Below are 18,530 nucleotides of genomic sequence, written 5' to 3'. Positions count from 1 at the left end.
GGCCCGAGCCCCGACCATCGGCCAGGACTGGGCCGGGCCCGAGCGGGGAGCGGGAGCTGGCTCGTGTTCAGGTTCCACTGCTCGGGCTCCTCTGAACAACCCTGGTGGGGAACAACCCCCGCGGTGATTTTAAGGTGATCTAAGGCGGCGATTTAAGGCACGATATTAATTTATTGGGGTAAACGGCCCTGATAGAGGGGGGAAATGAGGCTGCGGCGGCGGCTCCGGGCTGGTACCGCAGCGCGCCCGCGCGGTGGCACCGCCGGCCCTTCCCCCGGTGGCTCCTCGGGGAAGGGGGGGAATCGCCACGCTCGCTCCAAACCCTGTGTTAAACAGGCTGTTGCAAGGAGACGCGATAGCGGGCAGTGATCCTTCAGGCGCTTGGCTACCGAAAGGGTGCTCTCACTTAATGCAATCGCTAAATGCGACCAAAGACGCGGTCAGTGTTTCTCGGCACTTTCAGACGCACAGTCAGGATACCAAAAGAGATGGTTCCCACAGCAACTGTCGCTCATCACTGGTGCACAGAGTGTGGTTCCAGGGATGTGAAATGCTGAGCTTTTTTCCCTACATGTGAAGATGAGTCATGCATCGAAATGGAGCTGTATTCGTATCACTGGAAGGAGCTTAAAGTTCACATGCTTTACAAGTTAAAAATACATTTGTCATTTTACGTAACATAATGGCATCTGGAGTTCTAGCAGATAGGAAAATAATTAAAAGGGCTAATGAGCCCTTTCTCCAAGGAATAAAAAGTAGTTCAACTTAACAGGATGCAGATCTGCAGTACATCACCATGTGATGTGATGCTACAGCTATTCTGCCTCAGGTTTCCCTTCTAGGCTTTCAGCAGGGCCTGGTCCCCTGATTCAGTTCACTTATTCTGGGCTAATCAAATCCCTGAGGAAAACAGCTATTTCCAATCTTTTCAGGTTTAGCTGTCAGCCGTCTTAGTCTGCATCACCTCCCACTGCGGTAGTCTCTGAGAAATGTATATGTAACTGTGAGCTCCCAGGTTGCAAACTTCAATAACATGGTTCTGCAGTCACCAGCTTGCTCTGATTTTCCTTCCCATGCCTTCTGCCTGTCTTTGCTTTTCTGTTTGTCCTGGATGGTAACTTCCTTCTCTTTGCAACAGGTAACTATTAGTTCTCTTCTCCACACTCAGTCACCAGGGGTCAGACCCTTCAGAAAACTTCTAAATCTCTCCACTCTCCTCTGCATTTTTTATTTTTTACATTTTCCATGTAACTCTCACCCAAAAGCCTACGGCTGCCCAAAGCAGGCAGCAGTTACACTGACTAGCACATTGAAGCTAGTAGAAGGCAATTTATGGCTCTATTCTAAGAAATATTAAATGTTGCAAAAATTCCAAGCAGATGTCTACTTAAGGGATTGCTATTTTCTATAGTGTGTCAGAAGTAAGGAATTTCACTAAGAAACTATGACTCTAACTATTACAAGAATGAGTTTCTTAAAAAAATAAGCTGTACATGGAAAGCAACGAGGAAAGATGAGGGAATGAGACAGGATGTGTGAAATTAGTTCTCTCATGAGCCATCTCCTGATGAGAAGAGTTAAACTGGGATGGTAAGAACAACATCTTTGAAGTCAGAGGAGTATCTCATTGGATGAAAAGCTTGTTTGGGTTCACCACCTGATGTTGCCTGGATATGCTCTTGGCAAAGCTCATTATTTTACCAGCAACCAGTAATAAGTTTAAACAGGGCAAAACACTAAAAACCCAATGTGAATCATGGTTAATAAGGCCTTACTTCTACCCTCTGCTAAGTTCAACCACCATAAACTCCTAAAAAGCCTTTCTAGCATCAGCCCAAGTATCAGACAGCCTCACTCTACACAAGGATGACCCCACAATAAAAAGCAGCTCCTGAAGCCTCTCTTGGTGCTCGTGGCAGGTGGAGCTCCATTAGCATCCTCTGGAGATGCTAATGGAGAATACACTGACAGGCCCACTGCAGCTCCTTGAGCCAGGGGATGTTTTTCACTCAAATGGATGTTTTTATTTATTTATTGATGTTTGCTTTTTGAAGTTAAAAAAAATCCCTAAAACAGCATTATTACAAGCTAAGAGCCCACTACAGCAAAAGTTCTTTCATCTTCACAAAAACCCCTAACACTGTAAATTAAACATTAATCCTACTTTACCAGAAGTCCCCAAAGCAACAACATAGAGCAACATAAATTTCAAAAGAGAATTTGGTGTAGCTCAGTTATGCCTGCTTTGTCCCAAAATAAAACACAGCTTATAGGAGAAAATGGCAAATATTAAGGTCCTGTTCTTTAAATAAGCTTAGGGGCAGCAATCCCTTTCCTCTAACCAGTGTCTTAACCTGGTGAAGCTTTTTATTTTAGCCAGCTCACAGTTTGGATATGTTCTCCCTGATTTTATCATGTCTTCAGTATCACAGATACCTGCTTTACACAGACAGACCACTCTGTTTAAACAGAGAAGGTTAATTTTGGCTATTTCACAGGGTATTTTCACTGCCTCTTTGTTGTGCTGTAGCAATTAAATAACTGGGATCAAAGACATTTCAGACTTTCAAATGTCTCATTTCCTAATAAAAATGAAATGAATTGAGTTTGCTGTCATCTAGAGAGCTAGGAAAGCTGACATCATCAAATGTTCTCTGAGGGATGGCAGATCTTGAGGAGTGATACCTGAATAGTACAGGGATCTCAGTCTCCTTACATACAAAAGTGATTTGCTTGATGGTCAGCCCTTTGATAGCAATGTCTCATGGAAACAGCTGTGATAAAGAATTATCAGCTGAAAACTAGTGACTTGTTTTTCTGAAACTTTGCTTTGTCTGAGTAGCAGCTCTCTATTTTTTTCTGCTGTTATGAGAAATCCACACTCACGGGATGCATTATATAGATGTCACCAAAGAGAAAATCCTCTGCTCTGTCAGGTTGAAGTGAGGACACGGCTTTGTCTGGTTGGGCGGTTGTAACAACCTTATTAAATCCCCCAGGAAGTTCTTCAGAAACTGCGTCTGTGATATTAAAAGAAAGAAAGGGCAGCTCTACAGAGTAACATTTTGATATGCAGGAGAACAAAAGCAGTCTCTTGTAGGATCTTTAGTTTAGACTGTCATGTACACAGTGGTCTGAAACACAAACTATATGCATGGTTTTTTCGCCTGTCTTTTGGCTCTGCTCTGGAGGTGTCTGTCTCAGACTTATCAAAAAGGCATGAAAAAAAACCAAACCCAAAAAGCTCATCAGCAAACAGCCTGGCTCTTTTCTCTCCTGGCTGACACAAAACCAGGTTTATAAAGCTCTTTCATAGGCAATGATCTTTACTGATGCTTTGTTGCTAGAACAACTTCTCTTTTATTCTCAACACCCTCTGTACTTGTGTCCATGGGATTATAGCATGGTTTCCAGGAGGAATTAAAATTCTGGCTATGAAGCAGCTTCTCGTTAAGGAAACAGAAGTCTCAAGAACACCACTCTCACCATCTGGAGAGCCTGTCCTGGTACCTGACTTTGTTCCTCAAGATTAATTCCTCCATGTTAGCACATAGCATGTATTTTCCTATAGAAATACAGACAAGGATAGAAAAGCTGCTTTTTTATGCCTGGCTTCAGACACCCTGTTACAGGTACCTTGTCTTGGTCATTGAGAAGGTTTTGGGAGGCTCCATCTATGTTCCTTCACAGTTTATTGATGGGGGAGTCAGAGAGATACCAGCTGGATGTTTCCCTTTCAGCAGACATAAAAAAAATATACTTTTTTTTTCACAGAAGAATCATAAATCAAAAGCATGAAAAAACTGCTAATCTGTCTACAGGAGATGGTGCTTCATTTTATGCTGCAGTGGAGCAGAGGAAATGAATCTCTTTCATTGAAACATCCTGCAACTAATGGGTATGACAGCATTACCTGGTAGTCCTGGGGTGGCCACTCAGGAATACCATTTTTGCAGCATTCGAATCAAGCAGCAAAACTCCTACCAGATGCCACACTGCCATCACCTTCTAGGTCACCATGTGCCACAAGCATCAGAACAACGACTATATTTGAGCTCCTTATAATAACCCAGGGTATTTTTTCACAGCTTGAAATAAAACCCATTCCTTTCTGCACATCCTGCTGCTCATGGAGCCAGCTCAGATGTCCCTGTATCCATGGCACAGCTCACCCACACCCTGGAGACTCTCCATTGTTACTCACCAGATTGGGAAATCAAAACCACAACAAGCACATCCTGCTGCTCATGGAGCCAGCTCAGATGTCCCTGTATCCATGGCACAGCCCACCCACACCCTGGAGACTCCTCCATTGTTACTCACCAGGTTGGGAAATCAAAACCACAACGTTAAATGCACCACCTGTTGTTGATTACAGGAATTGGTGTGTCCTACTCGAAAAACGAGCTGGCCCCTCTAAACAAGGAACAGCTACTTGTTATTGGTAACGCTGGGTCACTCTGTGGGGTTTGTTACACTACAGCTCAGGGGAAGGCCAGGCAGTAACCAAAGGGGTGACTTACTTTCAGTCTTTCAGGCTACTGGTGAAGGTAAATCCAGTCCCCAGGCACACAGACCCCTCTCAACAGTTACAGTTCTGGATGTCACTTTTCATTTTACACCAACTCTACAAGATCACAGGAATGTCCAAATGCCCAGCAGAAGTCGTATAACACCCGCAGTGGGAAGGGGCTCTGGCCACCGGTTTTCCCAAGCACACGTTTAGCAGCAGATGGTGCTGTTGTGTCAGTGAACTTTCCTGAAGGACTTACCGCCTCACTATTTCTGGATTTTCTTCCCTGGCTTTATTGCGAGCTTTGAGCTTTCTTTGATACCTTTCATAACTAAAGCCTAGCATTCAATGATATCACTCAACAAGATTTCTTGCTACTGCCTCCGTAATGTCCTTATTATTCAAGACAGTACTCTGGAAAGCCATTTATATGAATATAAACTGGGTTTAAACAACTAATTTATGTGAATGGCAGCACTTTATATTGACTATGCAGGGCCTGGGACACTGGCACATCGGGCACACTGTACTGTTCCCCCCTTGGGGCATTGCCCTGTGCCCGAGGAGTGCCAATGAGCACAACGTTCATGTCGAGTGACGAAGCACTGCTGAATGCTCCTGACTTCAAACCGATCACAGATTTCTTAGATAAAACAGCCCAGGCATTAGCCTGAATATTTTTTTGAGGTGGTCCCCTAAAGAAGTTTCCAACACAAATGCAAGCTCCTTTCATTGTCGCGCACACCATCAGCTCCTTCGAGACAACGCTCATCTCTCCGGGTCCTGCAGGACCGTGAGCAGAGCGGCTCGGGGATGTCTGCCCTGCACTCTACTGAGCGCGCCTTCCCTGCGCCCGAGACACGCATGGCTGCTCGGCCCCCAGCACACAGCCTGCACAAAAAGCCTCCTCCAGGCGAGGATCACTAGATGGAGCCCAATTCTAAGTGAAAAAAAGACGCAGACTGGTCCTCAATGCCGGCGCCGGGCTGCAGCGCTCCTGCCGGCACACCAAGCTGGGATCTCGGCGTCCCTCCCGAGGCTGACGACGAATTAAACACCTTCTGAATGTGCAGAATGCTCACTGCGGTTTGCCGGAGACAAGAGCTGCTCCCACCTCTGTAGTCTAGATCTGTTCAAATCCATCGTGCTGCTGCACCATTGACAGAAGGTTTAAACAAGCTCGCATTTAGATGTTGAAGGGGCACAGGCACGCAGGTGTCCTCTGCAACCCTGAGCCAGGACTACAAAGGGCCCTCCGAATGATCGTCTGAATGTCGTGCTTGCTGTGCACAGGAAAGGTGAGGATTGAAAGCCCTCTGCCAGGCCCTCACCTCCCCTGTGAATTTACACACAATCCAGAGGAAGGGTGAGCTGAAGTCTGTCAGGCTCAGAAGCAAACTGGTCAAGGAGTGCCTGCAGGCTGACATTGCCACCCCTTTGAGAAGGCCCTCAGAGTACTTAGATGGATGGACGGATACTCAGGATACTTAGATGGCCCTCAGCACCCCGCTGTTCGCATAGCTGGGTATTATTAGCAGCACGCGTTACTGCACTGCCCCTGATTCAGGACAGAAAACGGACGGAAGTGTGCAGGAGGCTGAGCAGCTGCCAAATGAAACTGTAGGGAGTGAAAGCCTGAGTCAGGAGCCGAACGCAGCCTGCCTGCTCCCAGGCTCATTCCCATGAAGGGAACACCCTTCTAACCTCACCCTTATCAGCATCCTGCCTTCCCCGCTGCTCCCGGCCCCATCCACTTCTGAATGTTCTGAATGGCACAATGATTACTAATATTTTCTTCTGTCTGCCACCTCCAATGGAGGTGGCAGACAGACCACTCATTCTCTCTTAACTCTAATAAGAGAAGTGGTGGTAACTCGTGGCAGGGAAAGACAAAAGCAACCAAGCTTTTGTTATAAAGTTCAAAAATAAAAGGTTCAATAACCCTAAAAGAAACTGAAATATTTCCTCGTGGGTTGCCAGATTTTAACTCGACAGTGTTCTATAAATGCAGGACAAAACGGTGGTGGTGTAGCCTTTTCCAGGAGACTTTGCTGAGCTGATACCTCATTCACAGCAGACTCCCGGGTGACCAAGACAACCCTTACAGGACAACCCATGCAGCATGACAACCACACAATCGCTGCCCAGAGTAGCAGACCCTGCAGCACACCCTCCTCCTAGTCCCCAGGTTTCACTGGAAATTGCTCCAGTCCCTGTTAGCCCCTCCAGTGCCACGGCCTTGCCCCTCCCCGAGCACCGCTGCACCGGTGCTCAAGCGACCCGGAGAGGTGCCACCAGCTCCGGGAGGATGCCGAACCGCCGGGGAGGTGAGGCATGAAACGACACCGCAAAACTACAAATGCTTAAAAACAAGTGGAAGGAAAATGACACACAACAGCGGGAAGATCAAAGGGAGCCGTGCACGAAGGCCGGGCAGAGGCGGTGGGCGCTGCCGGCCCCGCCCCGGGCGGGCCCCGCGCATGCGGCGGCGGCGCCCATTGGCAGCGCCCGGCGCGCCGGCCCCGCGTTCCTGGAAAGTTCTTGGAAATGGATCAAAGGCGTTTCCGCGAACACGCGCGGCGGCGGCTCCGCACGGCTCCCCTCCCTCCCACCCGACCGCCGGGAGGGCTCCGCTCCCCTCCCTCCCTCCCCCGGCCATGGCAGCATGGACGCGGCCGTGCTGGACACAGCTATTTATACCTTCGCTTTTTTTTTCCCCTCCTCCCCTCGTGGCTGATATAGGAAGAGTGATGCGAACACAATACGATTCCAGGAATTCCTCACTTCCTGGAACAGATTAAAAGGGACACACAAAAGATTACTAAGGAGGTTTGCCTTTTTTTTTTTTTTTTTTTTTTTTTTTTTTTTTTTTTTTCCCCCTCCTTCCACGGAGCTTCATTTCTCCGGAGCCAGCGCTGAGACAGGTCGCTGCTCCGGCTCTTCCCGCAGCACTCGGGGAGATCTTATTTATTGGTACCTATTTATTATTATTTCAGAGTACTCTGTAGGAAGATTAGTTCCTCTTTAAATATATGTAATTTCCTTTTTCTCTGGTTATTTTTTAAACTTTTTTTTGCTGCTGTTTTCTGAAAAGCAGAACAAGAATATATTATTTTTTCTAAAGCACTGAGAGTGCACGCATTTTCTTGGCCAAAGTTGCTGAAGTCTTTGTCGGACAGCTCGTCTTCTGCTTGGCTTTTCCTGTCTCTGAAACAACCTGCAGAAGGGGCTTGCTGGGACCCGCCTGCCTTCTCTCACCGTGAACCCCAACTAGAGGCTGAACTCGCTGCTTCGGGGAAGCAAAGAAGGCAAGAAGAAATAATTTCCCACCTTCTTGAAGACTTTATGCTTTTAAGTGACATGATCCTCTGTGTTCAGGGGTAAGATACTTTGCAGCCTTCTGTGAAAAGCTGTGCTTTGATAATTGTAATTAGGAAGGTTCTCTGTGACAGTTTTTCAGCTCCTGTGTGTTGCCATGTGTAACTGTAATGGAATGGGAATGACTTTGGCCGGCCGAGTGCTGAGCTCTGCGTGTCTGTCCTGTGTGCCTGCGTTTTAGATTCCAAGGCCAAAATCATGGAACCATAAGTTATTCCTGATTTCCGTGCTTTCTGCTGCTGAAAAACTACACGGTATTTAAAGTCTTTGGGAGAGTAAGAATAACTCGGAGGGTGTTGTTCAGTGCGGTGGACATGGCGCCAGTGCGGACACCAACCCAACACCATAGGTGCTCTCTAAAGTCCTTTTGGAATCAAGCTGTTTACAGGGGAAAACTTCCCTGGAGTTTAGGTGCTTTGGTCTATTTCTAAGGAGATATTTATGCTAAATTAATGTCAGTTTTGTGTAAGTTTAAGTGAATGTACACATACACAACTTTCTGTAGAGTGAGAGCCACAGGGGGCACGCAGATAGTTCCACATCTGCCTTCAGGAGAACAGGTGATATCCAAATGCTTTCTCTGGTACCAGTACTGATGTGTTGGCACTTCAGTGTCCCTGGACCAGCTTAGTTTATCAGCTGAGGAATACCTGGTGTGCAGGAATCACCTGGTATTTTTACATATGCTGCATACTTGGAAATTGTGAGTGTTTGTTTCAGTCTGAGCCATGATGTCAGATTTTCCTATCGCTCCAGTGTATGGTGGATTTTCCTCAGAGTAAAATCTTCCTTGTCTGCATGCAATGACTGAAGCATGGGGATTTTCCTGCCATTTGCCCCCCAAAATCTGTTCCACAGACAAGGAGAGTTTGTGTTTACCACTACTTTCCTACTGCGTGAGGGGTTTGTTTTCACTCTTATTTTCAGTCTGCAGCCGCAGTTCCTACAGCCATGGCGAAGGGAACTCAGTTTTCAGCCTGGCCTTTGGGAAACCCTTATCTGAAGCTTTTCTCCAGGGTAAATATACCAGAGCTACTGCTTTCCTCACCCACCAAGAACTTATTATAGAGCCAGATGTGTAGATGTTTTCATTTTAATGTCTATTTTGAAGGCCACTTATTGCTCCATTTTCATTATCCTCTAGGATTTAATATATCCTGGACTCCATACTCTCCATCCTATTCAGACCAAGCTCCCAGTGGAGTGTTGGGATGCAGCTGATGGAAGGGAGAGCAGCTCACACTTTTTCTTGTAGTGTTTATGCTGTGTTATGCAGTTTAGCTTATCAGCACAGTAACTACAAAGCCAACATTAAATGGTAGCAGACATATCTGATTCTCCTGAATTTTCTTGCCGTTCCAAGGCTTTCTGAAACACTAACTGCCAAAGCACAGGGAAGTTAATTTGCTGTTTCTCTGGAGAGTGCACCCAGACTCTGAGATAGAGATGCCAAATTTCATATGGTTGTTTGCTTCCTCCACACAGCTGTTGTATGAACCCTTTGCTCTATTCAGTCCCGATTTTCCACGTCTTTCCTCTGCTTTCTCTCTTACAAGCACTATTTGCAAATCCTTTCTTTGCCCCACCAAAGGGCTGACTTTTTCATGTCAGCAGACCTTTTCCAACCTGTCCTTATCCCAGCAAACTCTTCTTAACCCTCTTGCAAAAGTTCTTGTGTTAAAAGCTGTAATCTGCTGTTGCTGATCCCTCTGCTCTCCCATTCCTGTGCTTGGAGCTGCTCTGCTCCCAGCAGCAGCTCTCCTTTCTTCAGCCTATGTACAAAGTTGTTTAGGACACCAGCACCTCCCAGTCTGTTGAAATTTCAATCCTTCTCCTCTCTTCCACCATGTTCCTTTGCGCCTACAGCCGCACTGGGAGGTTTTGTAGGGGCATAAGGCCAGTGTACAGAAGGAAAATAGGAAATGTGTGAGCCCAGCCTTCCTCTGGCTGTGGTGGAAGGATCCCCACAGTGCCTGCAAGGGGTCTGTGCTCCTCCAGCCTCCCATGGCACAAAGTGTAAGGCAGCAGAGCACGAGTACAGTGGGAAAACTCATCTCAAGCACATGGGCTCTGTAAAAGAAATTGACTGACAAATTCACAGAGTTGATGTGGTTTGTGGAGGACTGAACTGTGAACTGGTACAGCCCTTGAAAGTAACAACTTTCCTCCTGATTTGTGGCAGACATTTCCCTGTGTAGCTTTGCTATCTCTCCCTTCCTTCCCTGCCTCTCAGCCAATTCCTGATTTCCTCTCTGAAGTTGGTATACAAAAAGGAAAAAAGTTCCACGCTATGAAAAATTTTCTTTATGTTCCAAACCTTTTTGGAAGGGTAGGCCAGAAAAATTTCCCAGGAGAAATTAAGTTCAGAGAGATTTGGCACTTGGACTGCAGTATTCGAGTTCTGGCGAGTGAATGGTGCAGGACTGATTTTCCTTTGTATCAGTCACAGTCATTTTCAGCTTAGGGAACAGTTGCTGTGAGAGACACTGCTGTGCCAGCAGGCCCAGGACACCCTCCTTGCACAGCACCAATTGGTAATTAGGTTCAGCTCAAGGATCAGAATCATAGAACACTCTGAGTTGAAAGGGACTCACAAGGATGATCGAGTCCAGCTCTGAATGACCCATATGGGGATCAAGCTCATGACCTTGGTGTTATTTGCACCATGCTCCAAGCAGCTGATCTGGCTTATGGTCCTCCTTGTGCAAAACGGGGGGTAATGCAGAATTGGGAATCTCCTTTCCCCAAAGAGACAGGTAGCTAGGTGTTTGTGAAGACCGTGACATTAAGAGGGAGACATCCAAATATCTTGAAAAATGGAGCCCTCAACACCTATAAGTGTATCTCCAGGAGCATTTAAAAGAGAACTCGGAGCTTTTCCAACAATGATCTCCAGGTATAAAGATATATCCAGATGTACAAAAGCCCCTGAAAATGCAGGTCCTGTGACGAAGGGTCCCTGGTGAGGACAAGAACCAGCAGTCACTTTTACTCAGCCTGGCTTCCTACCCATTAATAGAAATTAAGAAACATAGATTAGATACCATGAAAGCCAAGGAGGGTACCCTTCTTCTGAAATGTGATTTGACACATGGAAAAAGAAAGAATGTTCTTTCGCAAATACCAACAGAATAGCAGAGGGTTTGCTATGTATTGCAAGGGCAAGAGTATCTCTGTGTAGATTTAAATTTACCTTACTCCAAACCTCCACGGTTTGTTTAGAAATGCAGAGATGTGGAACTGATCATGGCTCTCACTTACAAGGTGTGAAGGTGCTTTCAGTCCTCTCTAATCTACTTTCCTCCCACATCTCTTCTTGTTCTCTGTCCCATACTTGAGTCTCAGCAGTTTGAGGTGGTGGAGTGCAGCTATGATCAGGTGCAGATCAGTTTACAGCACATTTATTTATGTACCTGAAGTGTCCCTGTTCACATAGAGCACAAGGAAGGAGGACGATCCAAAGGGAAGCGCTTAGGACTTCAGCATCTCCTTCTGCTGCTCTTCAACAATGTGGGGAGGTGGCTCTACCCTGTGCCAGCACTGTCAGCTCCAGTGGTGCTGTGGCAGTGTCACACTGAGTGTATTTCTCTCAGGAATTGTCTCTTTAAAGTGTCTGAAAGACAGGTGTGTTGGGGATGGTGGGGGGATGTAACACAGGACATGCAGCAGGACAGGGGACACAGAGGCAAAGAGCTTACACGCACTGGGACAGAAATTGATTTTTGCTCAGGAGCTTGCCTGGGAATGAAGACTTTCCTGGCCTCTGACATCCATCGTCCCCCAGAGCTCTGCTTTCCTTTAGGAATCTCTGTGCTGCTGCGGAGGAGCACCCATGACCCATGAGAGCTCCAGGCTCTGTGAAGATGCATTTAGATGCTGAATACATTCACCACTTTAGGCCACAGGGGAATACGTGTTCTAGCAGCCTGGCCATGGCAGAGCCTCCTCCTGCAGTCCTGCAGGGATTACAGCCACACTGACTCCTCCATCAAGCTGCTGAACGATGGGGTGGGTGTAGTGCACAGGCTTGGCTAAAACAAGAATCCCCACTGTTCTACGTGATCAGCTCACTCTGAGTTTTGACAGATTCATTTAGGATCAGGTCATCCTTGAGCAGAAAGTGGGTAGGACACAACCCAAGCTATTCCCAATTCTGCTTCTAATTATATTGCAGTAAATGACAATCCCACTGGCAGAAACAGAAATGCTCCAACATCGTAATAATGTAACTGAAGCTGTGATGCTGTCGTAAATTTTACTGCCCCTGAAACTAATGTTAAAAGGTGGTATCTAAAAACTTCAGGTTCAAAATCATTGTAAATTGCAAGACTGACCACCTTCTATAAGGCCAAAGAGGCAAACTCATTGTCCCTGTTTCTAAGGGCTCATCTTTAGCTGTGTTCCTTCCTCCTCCCTTGCCTCTCTCAGAAACAATGGTGCTGAGGATCTGTTTGTAAAACATAACACGCTGTATAATGTGGCATGCACTGAACAGATCCTGCAACTGATCTCAAGGCAAGGAGAAATAGCAATGTGCCTTTCATTTCAGACCTCATCCTTTGCTGGCGGAGGAAAAGATCAGGACACTGTCACTCAGGGGCATTGAGGAATTGTCAGAGCCCATCATGCAGCCTCTCCCAGTTATGGCCTTCCAGGAGGAGTCTGCACCTGCCCTTGCAGCTCCAGTTCCAGAGAGCAACCCACCTCAGACACGGGACCCTGAAGAAGACCTTCTCTGCATTGCAAAAACCTTCTCCTACCTGCGAGAATCTGGTAAGACTCAATTGCAAAGTCACAGGGTCAGAAGGGTGCAGGCACCCAACTCCACAATCTCAGCACCAGGAAGAATCTCCTGATCCCATTTCAGACAGGAACCTGGTTCTGTCACAGCCATGGCTGGCTCTTGTATACAGAGCAAGTATATCTGCAGTCTCTACAAATTTACATCATTAACTAATTTATTGCTTTATCTTTTGTAACTGAATTGGGAGAAGAAATTGCAAAAAGCAAATTGCTTTTTCTGTGTAAACTGCAGCTGCTGCAGCAGCCGCCAGCCTCGTGCTAAGCCCCAGCACAGCAACGGCAAGCACAGGCAGGAAAGCTTTAGAACTTGGTCTTAATTTATGAAGGTTTTGCCAGCTCTGGCTCTGGTTGCTTCCCAGGCCCTGAACGTGGTTGTCTTCAAGGCTTCCCTAAATATACTGCCAGTGCTAGATTATGTTCTTTCCCTAACAAATTCTTTCTCGGATGTTTTTCCAGGTTGGTACTGGGGTTCCATCACTGCCAGCGAGGCCAAGCAGCATCTGCAGAAGATGCCCGAGGGCACCTTCCTGGTGCGGGACAGCACCCACCCCAGCTACCTGTTCACGCTGTCCGTCAAGACCAACCGAGGGCCCACCAACGTGCGCATCGAGTACGCTGACAGCAAGTTCCGCCTGGACTCCAACTACCTGTCCAAACCTCGCATCCTGGCCTTCCCAGACGTGGTCAGTCTTATCCAGCACTACGTCTTGTCCTGCACAACGGAAAGCAAGACCGAGGCTCCTTACCCGCCTCCGTCTCCTCTACCTCCCCTGCAGAAAGAGCTGGCGGCAGCCGCGGTACACTTGAAGCTGATCCGGCCGCTGGGCCGCAAGGACAGCACGCCCAGCCTGCAGCACCTGTGCCGGCTGCGCATCAACAAGTGCACGGCCGACGTGGAGCAGCTGCCCCTGCCCCGGCGGATGGGGGAATACCTGAAGCAATATCCTTTCCAGCTCTGAAGCGTGGCCCTTCTGTCTCAGGCAGGAACGAGAGACGCAACCACCACGAGAACTTTGTGGCTCCATCCCACTAAAGGCAGGCACAGTGAAGAGCTGATTATCAGCAGAGACTGCATCCATCTTTCCTTTCCCCTTCTCTTCACATCCATTCCAGCCCCAGGGAGGAGTGGGTTGTTTCAGTGAGCAGCGGGGCACCAGCTGAGCTCTGACCCTCGGGCTGTGCCGGCAGTGCTGGGAGAAGCTCTGCGGGCGTGGCCACACTACTTGAATGTCAGAGTTGCTGTGACACCGGACATGTTAACGTTGTTATTTTTGCTATTTATTTCCATGGCAGTTTCTCTCCTCATGGTATTTTTAAAGCACCTTTTACTTTATTTTTTTTTTTTTGTTTCTTTTGTGGAATTAGAGATAGCATAAAGGCTCCCAGCCAACTGGCAGCTGAAACTCTTTGGGAATTTGGATTTGGATTCACATCCAAACAGCTTCTGTTTGAGCCTGTCCCTGTGACAGGTTACAGGAGTCCACGTCCAAGCTCTCCTAGGCTTCTGGGGTATATGAGACTTAGATGACTGTGTCCAGACCCACCTCTACAGAGGTAAAGACTATTTGTTTTTTTCTTCCTTAGCTACAGAGGGTATCACAACCTCAGAGCACAGTAGGAACTCCCAGAGATGTGTGCTGCATCACTTGTGGACAGGAGACTTCTTTGAGGGAGCTCTTCTTCCTTAAGAGCTCTACCCAGAGATCTGGATAGTGAGGTTGGGCCAGGGAGCACTCATCCCATTTTTTTCCATCTTCTCCATCTCCAAAAGAAGTTTGTGACAAAACATTTCAAAACAAATAATTAGAAACCAAATTTTCTCATATGCAGGCAGAAGGATTTCATTTCAGAGCACCCTGTGTTTGGCTTGTGTTTTTAAAGTGCTGTTCCCTGACCTTGCCTTCCCTGAGACACAGGGCAAGAGCAGGGTCACCTCGAGCAGGGGCTCAGAGACAGCTCTGCTGGGCTGCACCAGTGACACGCACAGCTTCAGGATATTTATTTATTTATTTCTGGGGTAACACTTAGAGGCACCTCAGCCCACAGAGCTGTCCTTGCTCCCTGCTGCCACGATGCCACACTGCTGCATGCTCTGCCCCTGCCAGCATTAGTCACTGGCCACACAACTTCTGCCAGCTCCAGGCTGGAGCACACACTGGAAAACACAATCCAACGTTTCTGTTTGCCAAGGTCCAGATCTCTCCTCCCCCCTGCTCTGACTTGCATGTTTGTTATCCATAATTAGGCTTCTGGCTCTGGGTTTCCTTCTCGCCCCCCATCCCTTTCACCCTCTGCAGATGAGGCAAATCGCTCCTCCCCTGCTCTTTTACACACAGGAGGGACAGACAGCAGATGGGATCTGCCCCAACCCAGCACACACAAGTTGCCCCTTCCTGTTCATTTGCTGAATCTCATAATCTTCCCAGCCTTGCCATTGAGTGAGAGTGGAGGAGGGAACAGACAGGTCTACAGAAATTACATGTGGCTTATTTTGCCCCTAAGACCCCCTGACTTGGTCTAGCATGAACCAAAGTGAAGGATTCCTTGTTCATCCCTCCCTGGGACTCTAACACTATGTAAATCAGAATGGACAAACCTCCAGCTATAGCTGAGTGTTGCAAGAGAAAATGGAAAAAGATGGGATGGTGACCCAGGAGACAAGCTCAAAAAATGGGTGAGTTTCTTCCACCCTATCTTAAAGCTGCCGAAAGGGACGAGATGGCCTGATATGCTTAGTCGGTGTCCTTTTTTTTTTCTCTCCCCATTTATACAAGTTTGTGCTGTTGCAAGCTTTGTTTTTGATACTTTGATGATTGACAGTGTGCATGTGTGATGTCACGTTTGCTTTTTGGTATATCCTTCCCCCTTCCCCTCTGTGGCAGCAACCATGGAAAGGTATTGAATGAGAATGAAAATTGAGAAAGCAAGAAGGAAAACTTTTTAAAAAATAATATAAATGATAAACCACTGAAAAGGCTTCCTTTTATCCAAACACCTCTGTCTGCCTGAGGACACTGGGAACAAGGAAACCATGGCTCTCCAAGGAGCAGCAGTGATCTCAGGAAGCCCACACAGCTCAGCCACAGGCCTGGTAACTACAGCTTGGGAAAAAATCAGTTGGAGAAATGTACAGCAGGAAAGGGCAGGTTTAGCTCTCTGAAACTTGCCTCCTGCTTGGTCTGTTCTCTGTTGGGGGTGATGGGGAGGTCAAGCTGTGGGTTTGGCTCACTGCTCCAAGAGAGCCGAGGAGCTCCTGGCTGAGGCCAAACTGAAGGCTGTGAGCTCCCACGGGCAGGGACCAGCTCTGTTCTGTGTTTGTTCTGCATTTAGCACAGTAGGGATCTCTAGGTGCTACTGCAATACAACAAATAAACAATACAGTTGCTCCAAAAAGTCAGTTTCTTCTATCTTGAGATAGTTTGTTAAAAATTATTTGACTCTGGATTTTAAATAAACATTTTAAATATACTTTAACGCCACTCAAAGTTTTTGGTAAAATCCAAATGGACTAATTAATTTTCTGCTTAGAGAAATCCTCCCCAGGAACACAGGGCAAACTCTTGACCATTTTTTTCAAACAAGACAAAAAGCCTTTCAACAAAAAGAAGGCCCTTCAGATGCCTGGGAAAATAAACACCAAAATCCTGAGTGTGGGCCTGGTTTCTGCTGCACACAGATGAGCAGCAGCAGATCCCAAGTCCCACGTTAATAAGGACTGAAGGCGCATTTTTTAACGATGTGGAATGATTCTGGTATTGTTTCTGTGGGACACAGAAAACCAATACAATGCAGGGGAGAGAAGGCAGAACATAAGTGGGCAGATGATGCTTTGGGTGGGAGATCCAGGGCAGATCCATTTTCCCCTTTCCTGGGGCTGTTGGGTTGCAATGTCCCTGTACCTGTGGTCTGGCCCTGCAGCCTTTCACATCACCTGAGACACCAGACAGCAGCTGGGGAAACCACAGGGACATGGATCTGCCCTGTAATGTCAGAGGGAGGCAGGGGACACCCCATCTGTCCAGCTTCTGAAACACAGGGAACACACTGAGGCAATGCCACTACTGGGAGGTGACTCCACTGTGGTCCCTCCGTGCTCTTCCAGAAGAGATGTCCCCCCATCCTGCCCAAAGGAAGCATAATGTGCTCCCAGCCACTGCAAAATGGAAAACACTCTCAGAAAAAAAAAAAAACAAAACCAACAAACTGAACTAGTTCCTCTCCCATCCTTCTCCCTCTGTAAATCCAATGGCTTCAAAGTTCAAAATACTGCTTTGAAGTATTCCTGAAATATGTGCTGTGCTTTCTATGCCAGCCATGGAGCTGGCATTCCCTAGCCAGTATTTCCACAATCTCATCCATGTGAGTCCATGGATAGATTTCTATTGCACACCAAACCAGGAAATGTTGGCAATGCCATAATCTGTTCCAGATCAAGTTGTTAAACAAAAACAATCACATCCCACTTGGTTTAACGGGAAATATGGAACGAGAACTACACAGGGTAAAAGCAAAACACAAAATAAGTGGAAACATGAAAACAAAAGAAGGAAAAGCTGCATTCATCTTTAAAAAGAAACTGCAACCCTGGAAAAACCTGGAAGGAAAAATGTAACATTTCTGACACATTACTGAGTGATTTCTTAATTTCTTAGCTGGGCTAAACTCTTCCTCTGAGTACACATAGGAAACCCTGCTGTTTCCTTTCCACAGGCTGAAGGTGGAGATGATGGGCATGAGCCAGGCTGGTCCACAGCTGCAGTCACACACGCTTTTACCTCATCAGCTGTTACCTTAACAACTCCCACTCCTACACCTTCAGCACATTTTGTTAAAGAAAACAGGTTCATGTTCTGAAAACTCCTGTGCCAACCTCTGTGCACACTGAGCTGATTTTTACAGTTGAGTTCCACATCCCTGGAACCAGGAGCATTTGTGGCAATGCATACTGGCCTTTATCAGCACTGCAGTACAGCTGCAGCCCCTCTCCCAGTGACACCTGTATGGTTTGTTGAGCCAGTGCACAACAATTTGGATTTTCTCTTGGTTTACAGTTTCTGTCTGCAGATAGAAACATGGGTGTGGAGCCCTCACAGAGTCTGAAAAGCAGACTGATAGGACTGGGAACAGAAATCCCAGTCCGTGAGTGAAACCACACTTCCATGGCCCATTGCCACAGCAGAACTCCCCTGCAGTTTGTCAGGCACATATGGTATCATTTTCTGTCTTAAGTCATCAGCGTTCTGAAAAAGCAGCACATGCAAGGGTGAAACAACCAGTTCACATGCACATATCCCTATCATTTTTTAACTTTTTGAAATCTTAGTCTTTCCCCACATCCTCTCAGGTGCCAACATCCCCCAGTCCAAGCCAGGGGAATCAGCATCAAATCAAGTGAATCAGCAGAGTGTATTTACTTCTCTTAGGACAGACATGGTCAGGGGTTTCTAGTTGCTGACCTATTACATGTCATTTCTAGTCCAAATTCCATGCTGAGTCTTACCTGCAATCTATGAAATCAAGGGAATTAAAACCAAAATTAACTGGACACTGTTTGTGTAGCTGTTCTGCCAAACGTTCTTGTGTTCAAATCTGTCAAAAGCCAGTATCACAGCCCTCTCCTATCTGTCCCTAATGGTTGCTGAGACCCATGCAATCCTGATGGAATTACAGTATCCTCTTCCCCAGCCCAGAAATCATCAGCAGTCCAATGGTCTGAAGAGGAGGATAAAGCAATATCCAGTGAAGATGTGCCAGAAGAACTTTGGATGCCAAGTGATATCCTCCATCTCCCTCAGTTCTGAACAGCATTGTCACAACATTCACATCATGCTGTCAG

At 46.9% G+C, this 18,530-nt stretch overlaps 1 protein-coding gene across 1 annotated transcript; it reads left to right on the top strand.

Moving 5' to 3' along the window:
* The first annotated feature begins 7,408 nt into the window (after window positions 1-7,408).
* CISH (cytokine inducible SH2 containing protein) lies at window positions 7,409-16,162 on the top strand. The gene is made up of 3 exons (XM_041425705.1): window positions 7,409-7,893; window positions 12,441-12,664; window positions 13,151-16,162. The coding sequence occupies exons 1-3, from the start codon at window positions 7,859-7,861 to the stop codon at window positions 13,651-13,653; spliced, it is 762 nt and encodes a 253-aa protein (XP_041281639.1). The 5' UTR covers window positions 7,409-7,858; the 3' UTR covers window positions 13,654-16,162.
* Window positions 16,163-18,530: the final 2,368 nt, after the last annotated feature.

This window comes from Onychostruthus taczanowskii, unplaced genomic scaffold (assembly GCF_017590055.1).
Source record: "Onychostruthus taczanowskii isolate IOZ18803 unplaced genomic scaffold, ASM1759005v1 scaffold9, whole genome shotgun sequence".
Taxonomy (NCBI): domain Eukaryota; kingdom Metazoa; phylum Chordata; class Aves; order Passeriformes; family Passeridae; genus Onychostruthus; species Onychostruthus taczanowskii.
The sequence above is the reverse complement of the archived record's forward strand: the minus strand, read 5'-3'. Positions and strand labels throughout refer to the sequence as shown.